This window comes from Lycium barbarum, chromosome 2 (assembly GCF_019175385.1).
Source record: "Lycium barbarum isolate Lr01 chromosome 2, ASM1917538v2, whole genome shotgun sequence".
NCBI classification, from domain to species: domain Eukaryota; kingdom Viridiplantae; phylum Streptophyta; class Magnoliopsida; order Solanales; family Solanaceae; genus Lycium; species Lycium barbarum.
Window position 1 is genome coordinate 150,482,072 of NC_083338.1, and position 16,198 is coordinate 150,498,269.

At 38.2% G+C, this 16,198-nt stretch overlaps 1 protein-coding gene across 1 annotated transcript; it reads left to right on the top strand.

Moving 5' to 3' along the window:
* Nucleotides 1-1,652: 1,652 nt before the first annotated feature.
* Nucleotides 1,653-2,641, top strand: LOC132629153 (uncharacterized). The gene is made up of 3 exons (XM_060344883.1): nucleotides 1,653-1,766; nucleotides 1,855-2,011; nucleotides 2,101-2,641. The coding sequence occupies exons 1-3, from the start codon at nucleotides 1,653-1,655 to the stop codon at nucleotides 2,613-2,615; spliced, it is 786 nt and encodes a 261-aa protein (XP_060200866.1). The 3' UTR covers nucleotides 2,616-2,641.
* The last annotated feature ends 13,557 nt before the right edge of the window (nucleotides 2,642-16,198 follow it).

Sequence of the window (16,198 nt, forward strand, 5' to 3'; positions counted from 1 at the left end):
CCTCTGCCAAAAGTTAGGCCTTAAGGCAGATGCTTGCAAAATTCTAACATCTTTTTTTTTGCCTTAAGGCAGAGTTTGACACCCAACTTATGCCTTAAGACATAAGTTGCGCCCTGGGAGTCCCAACTTATGCCTTGCGAATTTCTTTTTAATTTTTGACTGAGTGGGAGTTCGAACCCGAAACCACAGGACTTTTAGTGAAGGTCAAAAATTAAAGACACTTTTAGTTAGGTAAAAATTTAAAGACACTGTTTTAATGGGAAAAAAAAATTAAAGACCACCCCCAGCGAAGGGCAATCATGCAAATTGCCAAATCTATATTAGGAAAATTTGTGTACCAATTATGAATCTTGGATTTAAGGTTTCTTCATTGTAAATAAGTGTACAGATTGGATTTACCTTGGCTTTATTGACCTCTGTAACTTAACTGGTGTGTATTTAATTAGGGAATGTTGTAAAAAATTTAATTAGGGAATAGATTGAAGGATGATTCGTGCGGATTTTCTAATTGTACCAAATTGAGGATTTGTTTTGTCCTGCACCTGGGGTTGTATTAACTTTCGAATTGTAAGGATTTGAAATATGTTACCAGATAGGTCATAGGAAATCCGAACAATTGGATACCAATAGTTAGACAATGAATAGTGTGAATTATAGTCAACCATTAGGGTTTAATGTATTGTTTTGTTTTGAACTACTTATAGTAAGACCACTTAATTGCCGATTTGATATTTCAGTGAGTGGTGGAGATAGATTTTTGGTAGCTTGTAATCCCGATTGGCCTTGTATGCTTCGGGTTATTGTCTCCTCTTGTCTTTGGTTGCCTTATGGATCTATGTTTTTTTTTTTTTTTTTTTTTTTTTTTTTGTTATGCTATAGAGCTGCAAACTGTTTCACAAAGTAATATTTAAATAGATTTTTCAGTAGAGTTATTGGAGAAGATATTTTTGGGTAAAAATACTTTTGAGCTACTCTTCAAAAATCCTATATCTTTTGCTGGAACGCGTATACAAGTTCACAACCAAAATAGACAACTATACAAACATGCATATTTCAAAAGCCTTGTGAAAAAATCTGTATTTAAAACACTGTCCAAGCATCTTTTGATGAAGTTGGGTCCAGGCCACACAGCCTTTCTTTATCAAATAAGCACAATAAGATTCTCATTTGTGAAGCAGCTCAATGTTTTTAGGATCCATGTAATTTTTGGTTACTTTGGCACAACCACTTAATAGAAAGATAGTATTGTTCAATTGACTGTTTTTAATTGTTCATTTTCAAATGTTTCTTTTTGCACAATCTCACAGAAGATGAAATATATTTTTTGTGTTAGCCCACAATGTTAAGTTTCTTCTTATGTGGTGGTGACGTATAGTTATTCTTTGTCCACCTGTCCCATGAGTAAGAACTTGCTTTGGTCTTGCATGATTGAACTTTGTCAGAATGTTTTATGCAACTTATTGTAATACCAGGGGCCAGGTCGTGTGATAAATTGAACTAGGTGCATTACTGCATTCCGTCATATTGATGCAAGTATATGTTGTGAACCCAGCACATGTTTTGGTGCTACACCCATGCCTATTTTGATGTGATAAAAGATCAGTGAATCATCCTCCGTGTGAGGATCTTATTTGTTCATTATCCTTCTGGTCATGCCGTATCTTCTCTCTCGTTCTATTCTGAACTTGTTATCCTGGTGCTCTAAAGCTCCAAAAGGAGAGGGAGATACCTACATAGAAAAGAAGAAGGACAAGAAGAGGGTAAAAGTAAGAAAAGAAAAGAGAAGAGAAGGCGGCAAAAAAGGAGAAGAGTAAACTTGGATTTGATAAGGCCACTCATGAGTCCAAAGGAAAGTACTTGCTTAAATGTCTAGAAGATGAAGCTGAGCAATTAGAGAGAAGCAACCTCACTGAGGAACATGGAAACGCCTTGTGCTCACTGACAGCACCCAGAATAGCACTAAAAGGAAGAGGCCTGCCTCACCTTCACATACTGGCATACAAGGCGCATGGTGAGTTATTTTTCTTTAATTATCATACTTGAATCATTTTGATCTAATGTTGTTTCTGTCGCTTATTCAGTTTTTTTGCTCGACAACAGGTAGCATTATCAGGATTAGATTGTCTAAAAAGGGTGTGCAAGGTGAGACATCAGCTTCCAAAGAGAAGCACTTGCCTAAGCTTGCTCAACAAGAAGCAGAAGTTACTGCCAGGACAATTGCCGAAAGAGCCAATCCATTGTCCAATACTACAAACAACCAAAGTTGTCGTCCTTCTCTACCAATTGTAGTGCCAAGTGCATCTACCTCTGGGCGGATCAACAGTGTGACTGTGGACAGGGCAACTCCATCATGCTCCAAAGTGGAAGAGAACAGCATAGAATTTCAGTACAAGAATTTGATAGAGAACTGGCGTCCACCAAGTCTGCAAAGTGATCATCTTGATGTTGATGATGATCAAGCGTGGCTATTCCAAGGAAAACCTAAGCAAAGGAGAGTGGAGGAAACAAATGTATGCAGCAATGACACAACTTGTGGAAGCTCTGCGTTGTGGCCACCGGCGCAATACATTCATGATGCTGATTTGTATGCATTGCCCTTCACAATTCCGTTTTGAACCATTGCAACTGTGTATAGTTGATTCTTTAGCTCTATATGCTGCCCAGGGAATTTTGTAGCTGTTATCCGGAAACAGCCGTAGTTTAACCTGGAGTTTAGTCACAATGACAAAAATATTCTTTTTATTTTTCAGTAGCGTGTTACATCACTTCCATGTGTGGGGTCTAGTCCCCTATCCCATATTTTAAGAAAGGAAGATTTTTCTTCCTTTGACAAATTATACATTGACAACAATTGTGGACTTGGCTAACAAGCCAATTTCTTTGTTCACATTTTCATGATGTAAGCGCTTACCTCATCATAATCGTGATGTAAGCGCTTACCTCACCATAGGAAATTCATTCCTATAAATAGGCAGCTTATGGTTCATTTGTAACACACCAAAATCTCAGACAATACATCTGAGTGAGAGCAAAGTGAGGTATTCCATAGACTGTAAGAAAATAGTCTGTGAAGAAAAATAGAGTGTGAGTGATATTGTAGTGAGGTGGGAAAAATCAAAAGAGTGTTTTTCTTTTTGAGTGTGTAGTGGTCTTTGGAGTATTTATACTCGTGACTACACAGTGTAAAATTCCTTACTATAGTGATATCAGCTGCTCCTCTTGGCCGTGGTTTTTCCCTTATTCAGAAGGATTTCCACGTAAAATCTTGGTGTCATTATTGCTGCATTTTATTCTTGCTGATTTAACCATAACTTAGTGTTTCGCGTTTATTACTAATACCGTGAATATTATTTTTGCGGATCTATTTTATTCCCATCAAGTGGTATCAGAGCCAAGGTTCTGTCTGAGTATGCTCTGTGGTTGCAGCACAGTCTGAACTTCCACATCAGAAAAGAATTACTTTGGTCTTCGAATAAAATAGTATTTGTATTTGTGATAAACAATGGAAGCCAACACTAGTAGAATGGTTACTTTGAGTGGCGTAAATTATGCCATTTGGAAGGGCAAAATGGAAGATTTGCTCTATGTCAAGAATTTTCATCAACCTGTCTTTGGAAATAAAAAGCCTGATAATAAATCAGATGAAGAGTGGAATTTGTTGCATCGGCAGGTTTGCGGCTTTATTAGACAGTGGGTTGACGATAATGTGTTGAACCATATTTCTGGAGAGACACATGCTCGGACCCTATGAGAGCATCTTGAAAGTTTGTATGCTCGAAAAACTGGTAACAACAAGATGTTTCTGATAAAGCAAATGCTGAGTTTAAAATACCACGATGGTTCCGCAATGACAGATCATCTGAATATTTTTCAGGGGATCATGAACCAGTTATCTGCTATGGGCATTAATTTTGATGAAGAAATTCAAGGCTTGTTTCTACTTGGTTCCCTACCAGATTCTTGGGAAATTATTAGAACTTCATTATCAAATTCTGCTCCGGATAGTGTGATCTCTATGGATCTTGCCAAGAGCAGTCTTTTAAATGAAGAGATGATAAGAAAATCTCAAGGTTCCTCCTCATCAGATGTCTTGGTGACTGACACTAGGGGGAGAGGCAAGAATCGTGGTTCTCAAAATAGAGAACATCATAGAAGCAAATCTAGAAGCAGACTTAAAGATATTGATTGCTATCATTGCGGGAAAAAAGGGCACACAAAGAAGTTCTGCCGGATTTTGAAAAAGGAAAATAGAGATAAGGAGGAAAAGAAAGAAGATGGCAATCGTGTTGCCGCTGTCACTACAGAAGATCTTGTTACTGTCCTTGATGCGGATCTGATAAACATTGCTTGTGATGAGTCAAGCTGGGTTGTGGACAGTGGTGCCGCATCTCATGTGACATCAAGGAAGGAATTTTTCTCATCCTATACTCCGGGTGACTTTGGAACTTTGAGTATGGGTAATGAGACTATATCTAGGGTGGCTGGTGTTGGAACGATTTGTTTGAAAACTAGTACTGGAACTAAACTAGTTTTAAACAATGTAAAGCATGCACCTGATGTTCGTTTGCACTTGATCTCTGTTGGTGTTTTGGATGATGAGGGATATGTCAGTACCAATGGTGCTGGAAAGTGGAAGCTTACTAAAGGTTCCATGATTGTGGCTCGTGGCGAAAAGCGTCGTGGTCTATACTGGACTACGGCCTCTACCTGTGTTGATATGGTGAATGCAGTTGAGAGCAATAGCTCTTCAACGTTATGGCATAAGAGGCTTAGCCACATTAGCGAGAAAGGACTAAATGTTCTGGCCAAAAAGAAATTATTGTCAAATTTCGAAAGTGCTAAATTAGAAAAGTGTGAGCACTGCTTGGCTGGAAAACAAAATAGAGTTTCTTTCAAGTCTCATCCTCCTTCAAGAAAGACAGAGTTGCTTGAGTTGGTGCATTCAGATTTATGTGGTCCAATGAAGACAAGGACTTTGGGTGGTGCACTTTATTTTGCTACCTTTATTGATGATTGCTCAAGGAAACTTTGGGTCTACGTCTTAAAGACTAAAGACCAAGTGTTGGGTGTCTTTAAGCAGTTTCAGGCCTCAGTTGAAAGAGAAACTGGAAAGAAACTGAAGTGTATTCGTACTGATAACGGTGGTGAATATTGTGGACCGTTTGACGAATACTGCAAGCAACAGGGTATCAGACACCAGAAGACTCCTCCTAAGACTCCTCAGCTTAATGGTTTAGCAGAGAGGATGAACAGGACCTTAATGGAAAGAGTCAGATGTTTGCTTTCTGAAGCAAAGTTGTCGAATTCCTTTTGGGGTGAGGCTTTATTGACCGCTACACATGTTATTAATCTATCCCCTGCGGTTGCTTTGCAAAGTGATGTTCCAAACAGAGTTTGGTATGGAAAGGATGTTTCCTATGACCACTTGAAAGTTTTTGGTTGTAAAGCTTTTGTACATGTGCCTAAAGATGAAAGGTCGAAATTAACTGTCAAGACAAGGCAGTGCATCTTCATTGGTTATGGCCTTGATGAGTTTGGTTACAGTCTATATGATCCAATTGAGAAGAAGGTTGTGAGAAGCCGTGATGTTATCTTCATGGAGGATCAAACCATTGAAGATATTAACAAAGCGGAGAAGACAAAATCTTCAAGTTCTGAAGGTTTAGTTAATCTTGATCAAGTTCCTCATACAAATGCTGATGAAGTTGGTGGGCTCGATGACGATGGTGATGCCCAGAATCATGTTCCAGATCAGCATGTTGATGATGATAACGATGCTGCTATTGATGAAGTAGATGCTCCTACTCATGAAGTCGTGGATGAGTCAGATATTCCACTTAGAAGGTCTACTAGACAGCATGTTCCTTCTTCCCGTTATTCACCTAATGAGTATGTATTACTCACTGATGGGGGAGAACCCGAATGTTATGAGGAGGCCATGGAAGATGAGCACAAGGATCAATGGATTGAAGCCATGCAAGATGAGATGAAATCTCTGCGTGAGAACCATACTTATGAGTTGGTGAACTTGCCTAAGGGCATGAGAGCTTTGGAGAACAAGTGGGTGTTCAAAGTTAAAGCCGAAGAACACAGCTTGAAGCCCAGATACAAAGCTAGATTGGTTGTTAAGGGATTTGGTCAAAGGAAAGGTATTGACTTTGACGAAATATTTTCTCCTGTCGTGAAAATGTCCTCCATTCGGACAGTTCTTGGTTTGACTGCTAGTCTTGATTTGGAGATTGAGCAGATGGATGTGAAGACTGCTTTTCTTCACGGTGACTTAGAAGAGGAGATTTATATGGAACAACCTGAAGGCTTCAAGGCAAAAGGTAAAGAAAATCTTGTATGCAAACTCAAGAAGAGTCTCTATGGATTGAAGCAAGCTCCCAGATAGTGGTACAAGAAGTTTGAGTCTGTTATGGGGGAGCAAGGCTGTTGACACCCAATTTTGTCCCTCTTTTATTTAATTTACTCAGGCTTTCAAAATTTATTGACGAGCTAAATACTTTATTTCATTGCCATTACTACTAAATATCATTACTTTTATTTTTAACATTACAAGTATCACTTTACTACAAATTTTAGATGATTCGTCATCATTTCATTTTTTCGGGTTCAGACTCGTTAAATTTATTACAAGGCAATATTTTGCAAAATCTTTATTCTTCTACAGGTTAATTATCGTCTCTACATAATATATATTATACCAGTTATTAAATTAGAATCCCAAAATAATTAAATAGCGGAAAAATGGTCAACAAATTTTTAGCCAATTAATGGCTTAAAATACAAATATAATATTATTTCCCTACCCGAATAAGCAACCCACATTTTTAATATCCAATCCACATTTATATCAGCCCATATTTAAATTAATAGGCCAGCCCAAAACGGACCAGCCCAATTAACTCCTACCCGGCCCAACCCTCATTATCTTTACCCTAATTCCTTTCTCCTTCATTTTCCGCCTCCCTCACCCTTTCCTCCTTCTCTCCTCCTCGTCTCCATCTCGCCTCCATCTCCCACGTTCTTCCCACCTCTTCTCTGCCATCCCTCGCTGCTCCACTTATCCTTGTCTCCCTCTGCACTTCCACCACGCCTGTCCCCCGCTCCCGCCTCTCTCATACGCTCATTTTTTTTTAAAATACAAATGAAACCCTATAAATATGAGGGGATTTGAATCGTTTAAAAAAAAAGACTTGGCTATATTCAACATTCTTTCTGTATCTCTACTGCTACTCTAAATTGGAGATATGTTAAAATTCCATTCTGTTTCGGAATCATTTTCAGACGCCTGAATCCTTTCTAAAATACTCATATTTTTACTATCCCTGGAAATACTCTTTGAAGGATTAAGTGGATTATTCCTTCTGTTGTTACTTTAAGATTCGAGCGTAGATTCGAGACGTCGACACCCACTTCACTGCACCTACAAGAGATCAGTAAACCCTTTTTCTTTTCTTTATTTTTTTGGTATTCTAGATTGTTTAGTTTAATTTATGTTCATGTGTTAGTTAACAGCTATGTTGGCGTTCGTTTAGTTCAGTCGAATTTAGTCTTAGTTAATATAGCGTAGTATCAATTTAAGCTCAATGTAGTTAATTATGTTCATCAAGTTGATTTTACCTAGTTCGAACAGAGTAATTGGTTAAGTGGTAATTTTGTTTAGTCGAAGATGTTTGTTAAGTTATTTGCCAGCTATATTGATTAAGCAATGTTTATTTGGATGTTCGGATTCATAGTAATCGAAGATTGTGTTCATCGAGTCTAAATTACTGTTGTTGTACTACCAGCCTTGAATCTCTGGTGTAGGATTTGATCTCAGTCGTGTATCTCATATGACTTTGTATGTTGACATCATGAGTAGTATATAGATTGATGCGTATCCTTGAGGCATTGCTTGCATTTTCCTAATGTATAATTTCGATAGCTTGGCTAAGTACCGCGATCTCTGTGGGCCTAATTCTGTGTGTTTCAAAATATGTGTGTGGTCTGATATGCATACTCATACTTAGAACAATTGGTGATTATTTTGTTCATCCATGTCTACTTAGTTGTTGTCATTTACTGCTATTTGATTTCCTATGGGTATTGTGAACGTTCTGTCAACATAGCGATCACAATTTACTACACAAGCATGTCTGTTAAGATCATATAAGTTTAAAGAGGTTATGAGATGAAAGTAGATTAGACCAATATAATATCCCATAAGATACCTATGGTATGGCCATTAGCCAGATAAGGTTCAACCGATTACAATATTATAAGGATGTATTGAACTAAGTTTCAGAACTATGTGCATGAACCAGGGTGGGTCTGCCTCAAACTATGCCAAATTCACAAGGATCAGTAACTTGTTCATGTTTAGGTGTGATTAGCCCTCCTTTGCTGCATATGGTACTATGCGATTTTGATTGCTTTCATTTCTTGTTTCACATCCCATGCTTGCTTTGACTGCACTTAACCTTGTCCTATTTCAAAAGATTAGCTCATTGCTTTCAATGGTCCACAACACTTAGAGTAAAATAGAGCTAATGCTTCCTTCTCTGTCGACCCGAACTATTAAGCTAGACAAAGTTTAACAAGCCCATGTGAGTTCAATATGCTTCTCTGTGAGAATGTTTGCATCTTCATGTTGGGGATTGATAACTGTTACTCTAGTTCTAAATTGTTGTGGCCTGAGCTCATTAATGCATGATTATGGGCATGTGATGGTCCATAGTTGTTGTTCTCAGCAGTACCTGTTTCCATAGTGACATACTTAACTATTTATTATTATAGTAATATTATACGTAAGGAAATAACTACTATTGTTTTGTTATTTGTTGAAAATGATTAGACATGACTATTGCCATAAACATGTTGCATTAAAATATACTTAACTGCTGTAGCATTTGGCCTTTGAGTTGTTGTAATCTGATAACTCACTGATTTCCCATTTGGCTATATATTGTTTGCTTGATGCTGCTGTTATGTTTTGACATTGTTGTGCCCTTGGTAGAAATTTGGAAAGCCATTGCATCATTTAAGACTCTGAATTTCCTGTTATCTGTTGCAAACTATTGCTAAACAAGGTTTGCTGAACATATTGTTTCTGTGTTTCTGAGATTCTGGATTCCGGAAAAGATTTTACATGGATGAACGAATATCAATTCTGTTGATTTTATGGGATGCTATATTCATCAGCTGCTTATCTTAACCAGTTGTTATTAATGTCTATTGATGCTCATTTTCAAGGGTCCACTAGTCAAGATCAGACCTTGCATTTTAGTATTGCTTCACTGGAATGATTTAAATTCTTTGGGTATACAATCACGTTCACGTTAAATAAAGGATCCAGATCTGCCAAATGCTGTGATGATTTTTTTTGCTTGTTTAAATTCGTATGTGTTGGTACATAGCGAGTATATTGGATTCAGTTGTACACATTGGCGTATATTTTTAGCACATCTTAGTTAATACGTATAGGGATTTGGCTTTTTTTCTTTTTTTTTTTAAAAAAAGGGACATCGAATCTTAAAACATTGCAAATGTTTGTTGCTGGCATGTTTAGGAGCTGTTTGCTTATATACTACAAGTTGGCTGTAATAGAATCGTGTATATGAATGTATGCGTGAAATATATTTGAATATACACAATATGTACATTATCAACTGAAATGTCTTGAGTTTATATTTTATGCATTTAATATTATTCATTGATCATATACTAATCGTTCTCTTTATCTGTCTTTTATGCACGAACATCGCATACGAGTCCGCGGGGACTCGTCACCTCCCATTCGGCGTTGGGCTAAAGCCCAACAAAATCTTTTCCCTCTGTTCCAGTCTCTCTGTCCGCAGCAAGGAAATAAAATTTGGGCCAAAGCCCAATCAATGTGAACAGCAACAGTAGCCGGGTCACAACAATCCAGAAATGGGCTGAGCCCATTTGAACCATTTTACTCCTCTATTTTTATTCTATTTTTGTGCATTCAATTGTATTACATGACTAACACTTTACTTGTCTATTTGCTTAGATTAAGTAAACCTTAGCGAATTAGTTGGGTTTGGTTTTAAGTTATGAGTAGTTAATTTGAAGAAAATCAACTATTAAATTCGTAAGTTTAACTACTTATAATATCTATACTGTCATTTTCTATTATTAGGACAATGTATTTCAAACAACATGACTATATATTTGAGTTAAAGGAATCAAGATTCACCCTTACTACTTTAGAAATTCAAAACATTACATATTTGACACTAATGCTAATTCGTTTAAGAAATAAAAAGGTAAACTAATTCAACAAACAACCCTTTCGCTTTAAGTTCTTTTCAACACTTAGAAATACACATTGAAATACATATTTATCTAGAACAACTTTTAAAATTTTATTAAATAACTCTTTTAAATTTTAGTCATTTCCTCCACATATAAACATTACATGTTCCGCTTTCTCTTAGTCTATTTTTGACTAAACTCTTTTACGCAATTGTTATTTTCTACAAGTATTATTTTAAACCGCGTCATTATACTTTCATTTTAAAACCTTAACAGTATTTATAAGTCGTATTTCAAAATAGCGTTAAAAGTACTCCTTTATACAATTTTTTTTTTTTTACAAGTTCTATTTTAAATAACATTCTTACATGTCTATCTATAACTTTAGGCATACTTACAAAGCTACTTTCTCTTTTCTATAATACTATATTTACACTTAGCCTAATTAATTATAAGTCCGGTCGGTTAACCATTGTTAATGGGTCTTAAAGGATGCCTAATACCTTCCCTTTAGACTAATTGAACCCTTACCTAGAATCTTAAGTTTCGCAGACCTTAAACAGAGTTAACTTTAAACATAACTTTAATAAACTTTAGGTGTCCTAATTCACCATAAAATAATTAGGTGGCGACTCCTTAAAACAAATAAAACAAACAAAAACAGGAATCTCCAATATGTCGTACTTCTACTTTAACTCCCGGGTTAAAAAGGGGTGTGACAGCTTGGCGACTCTGCTGGGGAACACTTAGGTTCTAACCATAACGGATTTATATTTAATTAGGATTTGTGTGCTAACTTTATGTGCTTAAACTATTTTCACGTGTTATAACTGTTTATCTGCTATTAATTGTTTGTTTGATATAAACTGTTTAAAAGTTACTGCTTTGATAAACTGTCATTCCGTTCATATTTCCTCCACTTCTGGAAAATTTACACATATTCACACACTTAAAACGGCTTCGCGGTTCGCGCCCGTTCACTATTAAATTACCTTTTAGTTGGATCGATCTTGTGGATTTAGTCGATCAGCGGTGCAGTCGACGGCCACGGACTTTCCACTCCCAAGTTGTCCGCTTGGGGGAACCTTGTGTCATAGGAAGCCAACTCTTAGTCAGCCTAAGATAGAGCTAAACCAACACCCTTTACTAAGAACATACATTTTTGACCTAGGAGGTTTAATACCCTTGGTGTATTAAACTCATTAGACGACTTTACCCAAACGTCCAAGCGGGTTCACGACCCCGAGTGACACCAATCATACTTATGTGCATGTTTGAAGGATAACTGTGCCTAAATATTGACTATTTGCTCTAATTAATTAGACTTTAGGAAGAAGGGAATGACTAACATTTCTATGACAGGTATGCATCGGAATATAACAAATGACGAAGATCAAGGGTATCACAAATGGAGCTAGAAGTTAGACATATAAATTTTATTTACTTTATTTAGATTAGGAAACACTTTATGTTGTATTAATTTGACATGTAATAAATATTACATTATCTTGTACTTTATTTTGGGAAATAGAATTCGTTTAATTAATCAAAGCAACGGGATGACGTATTATGGCACACTTTACCCTTCAAACAAACGTTAGGCCTACCTCTGGCACAAAGAGGTCACATGCATGTTAGGACACGTTGTTGCTTGATATGCTTGTTTGACAACTTGTTTGACTCTATTTGATGAATTATTTGCTACATGACTTACTTGACTTTACGTGATAATGACTTTACCTAGATATGTTTATGAGACTAACATCGTTTATACTTTATGTTTCTTTTATCTTATTCCCAAAAGAGAGTTGATTCGTGTTGACACTCGATGGCCGACCATCCTTACATCACAAGGTCAAAGACGTCATCGTTACCTGAACGTAGTTGGGTTGTTCAAGGAAATGAAATTACTATGTCTAATCCGGCCGCATCTATTCCAATTGGTGTAGAAAACATAGTGATCTCTAGCGATCTGCCCGAGACTTCCGAACACGGAACTGCTATTCAACGGGATGAACATATCGCCCGCCTGACTCAAGAAATTGAGAATCTACGTGGAGAACTAAATCGGGTTAGGGACTTGACCAATTTATCCATCACACTCCAAAATTCACCTCCTGAACCTAGAAATACTGCACCAGACCCACCTCGTTTCCCATCACTCGAATCCCCCGTTCCTGAGCATTTTCCTCCCCAAAACAATGCACCTACCAACAAAAACTTACCTCCGATCACCCCCGCAAATCCACCAAATCTATCATCCGCCTATACTCCTCCACAAAGTCAACCACCCACTTACACTAGCTATACTCCTCCACAAAATCAACCACCCACTTACACTACCTATGCTACTCATAATCCACCACCCATCAACCCACCAAGTCAATCGCTAGTGCACACTCCCTATGTTCCTTTGCCCACCAACACTAATCCACTACCCACAACCACTCCTCTAAACCCACCAAATCAAACACCTACAAACACCACTTATAACACACCACCTCCGGTCGAAAACACTCCCAGCGCCCAAACTTATCCAACCCAGCATATACACGGGGCACACTTTGTCACCCCTAATGCACAATGCGTTTCTCCGGTATATGCCGCAGAAACACAAGCCTTTACCAATCCAATAACGGTCAGGTTCCAACCCGAGGTAGATCAATACGAGGAAATGGAAAAGGATGCAAAGGCAGGGGCAGATAACATATTGCTAAAAGAGATCCACAGTCTCAAAGAAGCAATGAGAAACCTTCAAGTTGCTAGGGGAACCAAGAGTGTAGAATACGAAGATCTCTGTGTTCAACCTGACGTCGATTTACCCGTAGGCTACAAACCGCCAAAATTTGATACATTTAATGGGACAGGCGACCCTCATACACACTTAAGAGCTTATTGTGACAAACTGGTTGGAGTAGGTAGAGACCAGAACATAAGGATGAAGCTCTTCATAAGAAGCTTATCTGGCGAAGCTCTTACTTGGTATACACAACAGGACGTCCGTAAATGGCGTGGTTGGAGTGACATGGCTCAAGACTTTATGGACAGATTCAGTTTTAACACCGACATCACGCCAGATAGAGTCTACATGACTAAGTTAACCAAGAAAGTAGCTGAGACATTCCGCGAGTATGCGTTACGTTGGAGATCAGAAGCGGCTAGGGTTCAACCTCCGATGAATGATAGAGAAATGACTGCTACCTTCATTGAATGCCAGACTGGCATATTTTACGAGAAAATGATAGGTATGATGGGACAAAAATTCACAGAAGTTGTCCGAATGGGAGAAGCCTTAGAAGAAGGAATCAAATCGGGGAAAATTCAGGATCTTATTTCTTTACAAGCAATAAACAAAGCTATTCAATATGGTTCTATCAACGGGGTTAAAAAAAGGAAGGAAGATGTCGCTGCAGTCATGAACGTCCAAGGGCATAAGCCGAGCCAAGCCATTCCATACTTTAACCACCCACAACAAACTTTCTACCCTTACCACTACCCTGAACCCTACCAAGCTCCACTATCTCCTTACCCTGTCTACAACACCCAAGCTAACTACTACCAACCCCGAGCACCTCCACATCAAAACCCACGTCCGTATAAACCCAACCAAGCTCCAGCTTACCAAAATCGACCACATACTATACCTAGAGCCCGTCCAAACCCTGACATCAAAAACACCCGTAATTACACTCAGATCGCTGAACCCTTGGCTCAATTGTTCGAAAGAATGAAAGCAGCAGGCATAATACAACCAATCGAGGGAAAAATTCCCGAGCCTATCCCAAAATGGTTTGATGGTTCCAAACGCTGTGCATACCACTCTGGAGTTGTTGGGCACGCCACTGAAGATTGCTATGGGCTTAAAAACAAAATCGAAGTCCTGATTAAGGAAGGAGTAATCCAGCTCGCTGAAGCTAAGCCCAATGTGGTCAACAATCCTTTACCTGCTCACGGAGATGCCAAGATTTGAAGGAGTCCGGTGCGGAAAGGGTCATATCATCAACTTTTTTCGTTCCCGTGAACAATCCGAAGACAAACACACATGAAGATTACTGCTACAACTACTCACAACATCGAGACACCTACCACACGAGGTGCCGAACCAGGGGAGACTCTGAAGAATTGGACTTGAACTCCGTCCCTGATTCGCCAGGAGTCTTGGTAGACTGAACATGTAGTGAACTTTTATTTTTAAAAGCTTGAATCATGCTCAAAAATTTTGTTTGCTTTGCTTCATCTTTTGGAAGCTTAATCGTGAAAACTATGAATGCATTTTCTGATTTACCTTAATCATCTATTATTGTTATTTTCTAATATAATTATCAAATCTGTCAACTCTACGATTGTGACATGAAATAAACGAACAGACAAACATACATCTCGAGAGAGTAACAAAGAAACTAGGGGACAAGACAAGATTCCACTCGAAAGAAATTGAAATAGCCGATAGGTGATGACATAAGCCTGAAAGCTAGCAATCCAAGAAGAAATCAAAAGACGACATTAGGTAAGACAACCTAGTTTGCAACCTTTCCTTTAACAACCAAATGCGAACTACGCTTGACCTGATTCCTCGGTGGATACGTAGGCAGCCCACACAGGGACTCGGTCATACTAGGTTAGAATTTTTCCCATTGGCATACGTACGAACTACGTTCTGACCTGATTCTCATGGTGAGATACGTAGGCAGCCCACATAGGGTTCGGTTACGCTATAATAGAAAATCCAAAAAATCCTTACACAAATAAAACCACACAGGGCCTGATTTCCCCGGAGGAATTCATAGACTGTTAACGTACAGATCCGTCACACCTAGATAAAATCCAACAAACCTTTTACCATTTATATAGCATAACTACGCCGACCTGATTCCCTTGGTGGGACACGTAAGCAATCCACATCGGGTTCGGTCCCTTTATTAGAAAACTTCAGACCATTCACCAATACGAACTACGTTCTGACCTGATTCCTTTGGTGGGATACGTAGGCAACCTATACAAGGTTCGGTCATACCCCACAACATAAATTTAGTACACCCTTCTGAATCAAAACTGGGGCATATTTTGAAAAGATATAGACAAAAGAACAGTTGTGCATCGACAAGATTAAGGCTACCAGATAGGAAGTATTATAGACCAATTACTTTAGAAGTGTCACAATTCGAAGTTGGCAGAAATATTATACATATATTTTTCCTTATATACATATACTTACATATATATCTTTCCTTATATATACACTTACATATACACTTTTTAAATGAAACACTTTCTTTCAATCATTTTCACTACTGTTCATCTACCGAGGTTTGAACGGAGGTCACAAGATCTAAACAAATAAGACGAATGGAGCAGCCAACAACGTCAAGCTTCGAGTCAACACGAATCAAATCCCCCCCCCCCCCCCCCCCCCAAACTAAGAATTTTTCTTTGAGTGCAGGAACTTAAAATCGCGAGATCAACAGTCAAGTCTATCAATCAGGACCATTGTGGCCTCGCCTCAAATGCCATACGGCTTTACTTCCAACTTTATCTTTAAATTTGTTTTATTTTTTATCACAATAATTTTATGACTTTATATACCTGTTTTTGTAGGTTGACGAGATTGAAGACGAATCAAATCAAGATTACGTGTCATTAATCTAGCCTGTCACGATATCATCAACATCATGAGCCAGATGGCTATTCCACCACTTTACTCCATACTTTATCAATTATTTTATCATATACTTTACCAGCTTTAACTATTTTACTCTGAACTTTGCAGGAATCATTGTCAAGTTTCCAAAGACAGCTGGAGGCATCTCCCAAGACCGCTGGAGGCATCAATATCACACTCCGAGGATAACTACACACTCTAGGATTGTCCGCCTTTAATAGGACACTTTAGGCTTGTCCGCCTTTAATAGGACACTTTAGGCTCGTCCGCCTTTAA

What these genes read in the sequence shown, in the direction of transcription:
- LOC132629153 (XM_060344883.1), top strand. Translation starts at nt 1,653, where the DNA reads ATGCCGTATCTTCTCTCTCGTTCTATTCTGAACTTGTTATCCTGGTGC. An exon ending in AGGACAAGAAGAGGGTAAAA is followed by an intron (nt 1,767 to 1,854) that starts GTAAGAAAAGAA and finishes TCCAAAGGAAAG; the next exon opens with TACTTGCTTAAATGTCTAGA. An exon ending in ACTGGCATACAAGGCGCATG is followed by an intron (nt 2,012 to 2,100) that starts GTGAGTTATTTT and finishes GCTCGACAACAG; the next exon opens with GTAGCATTATCAGGATTAGA.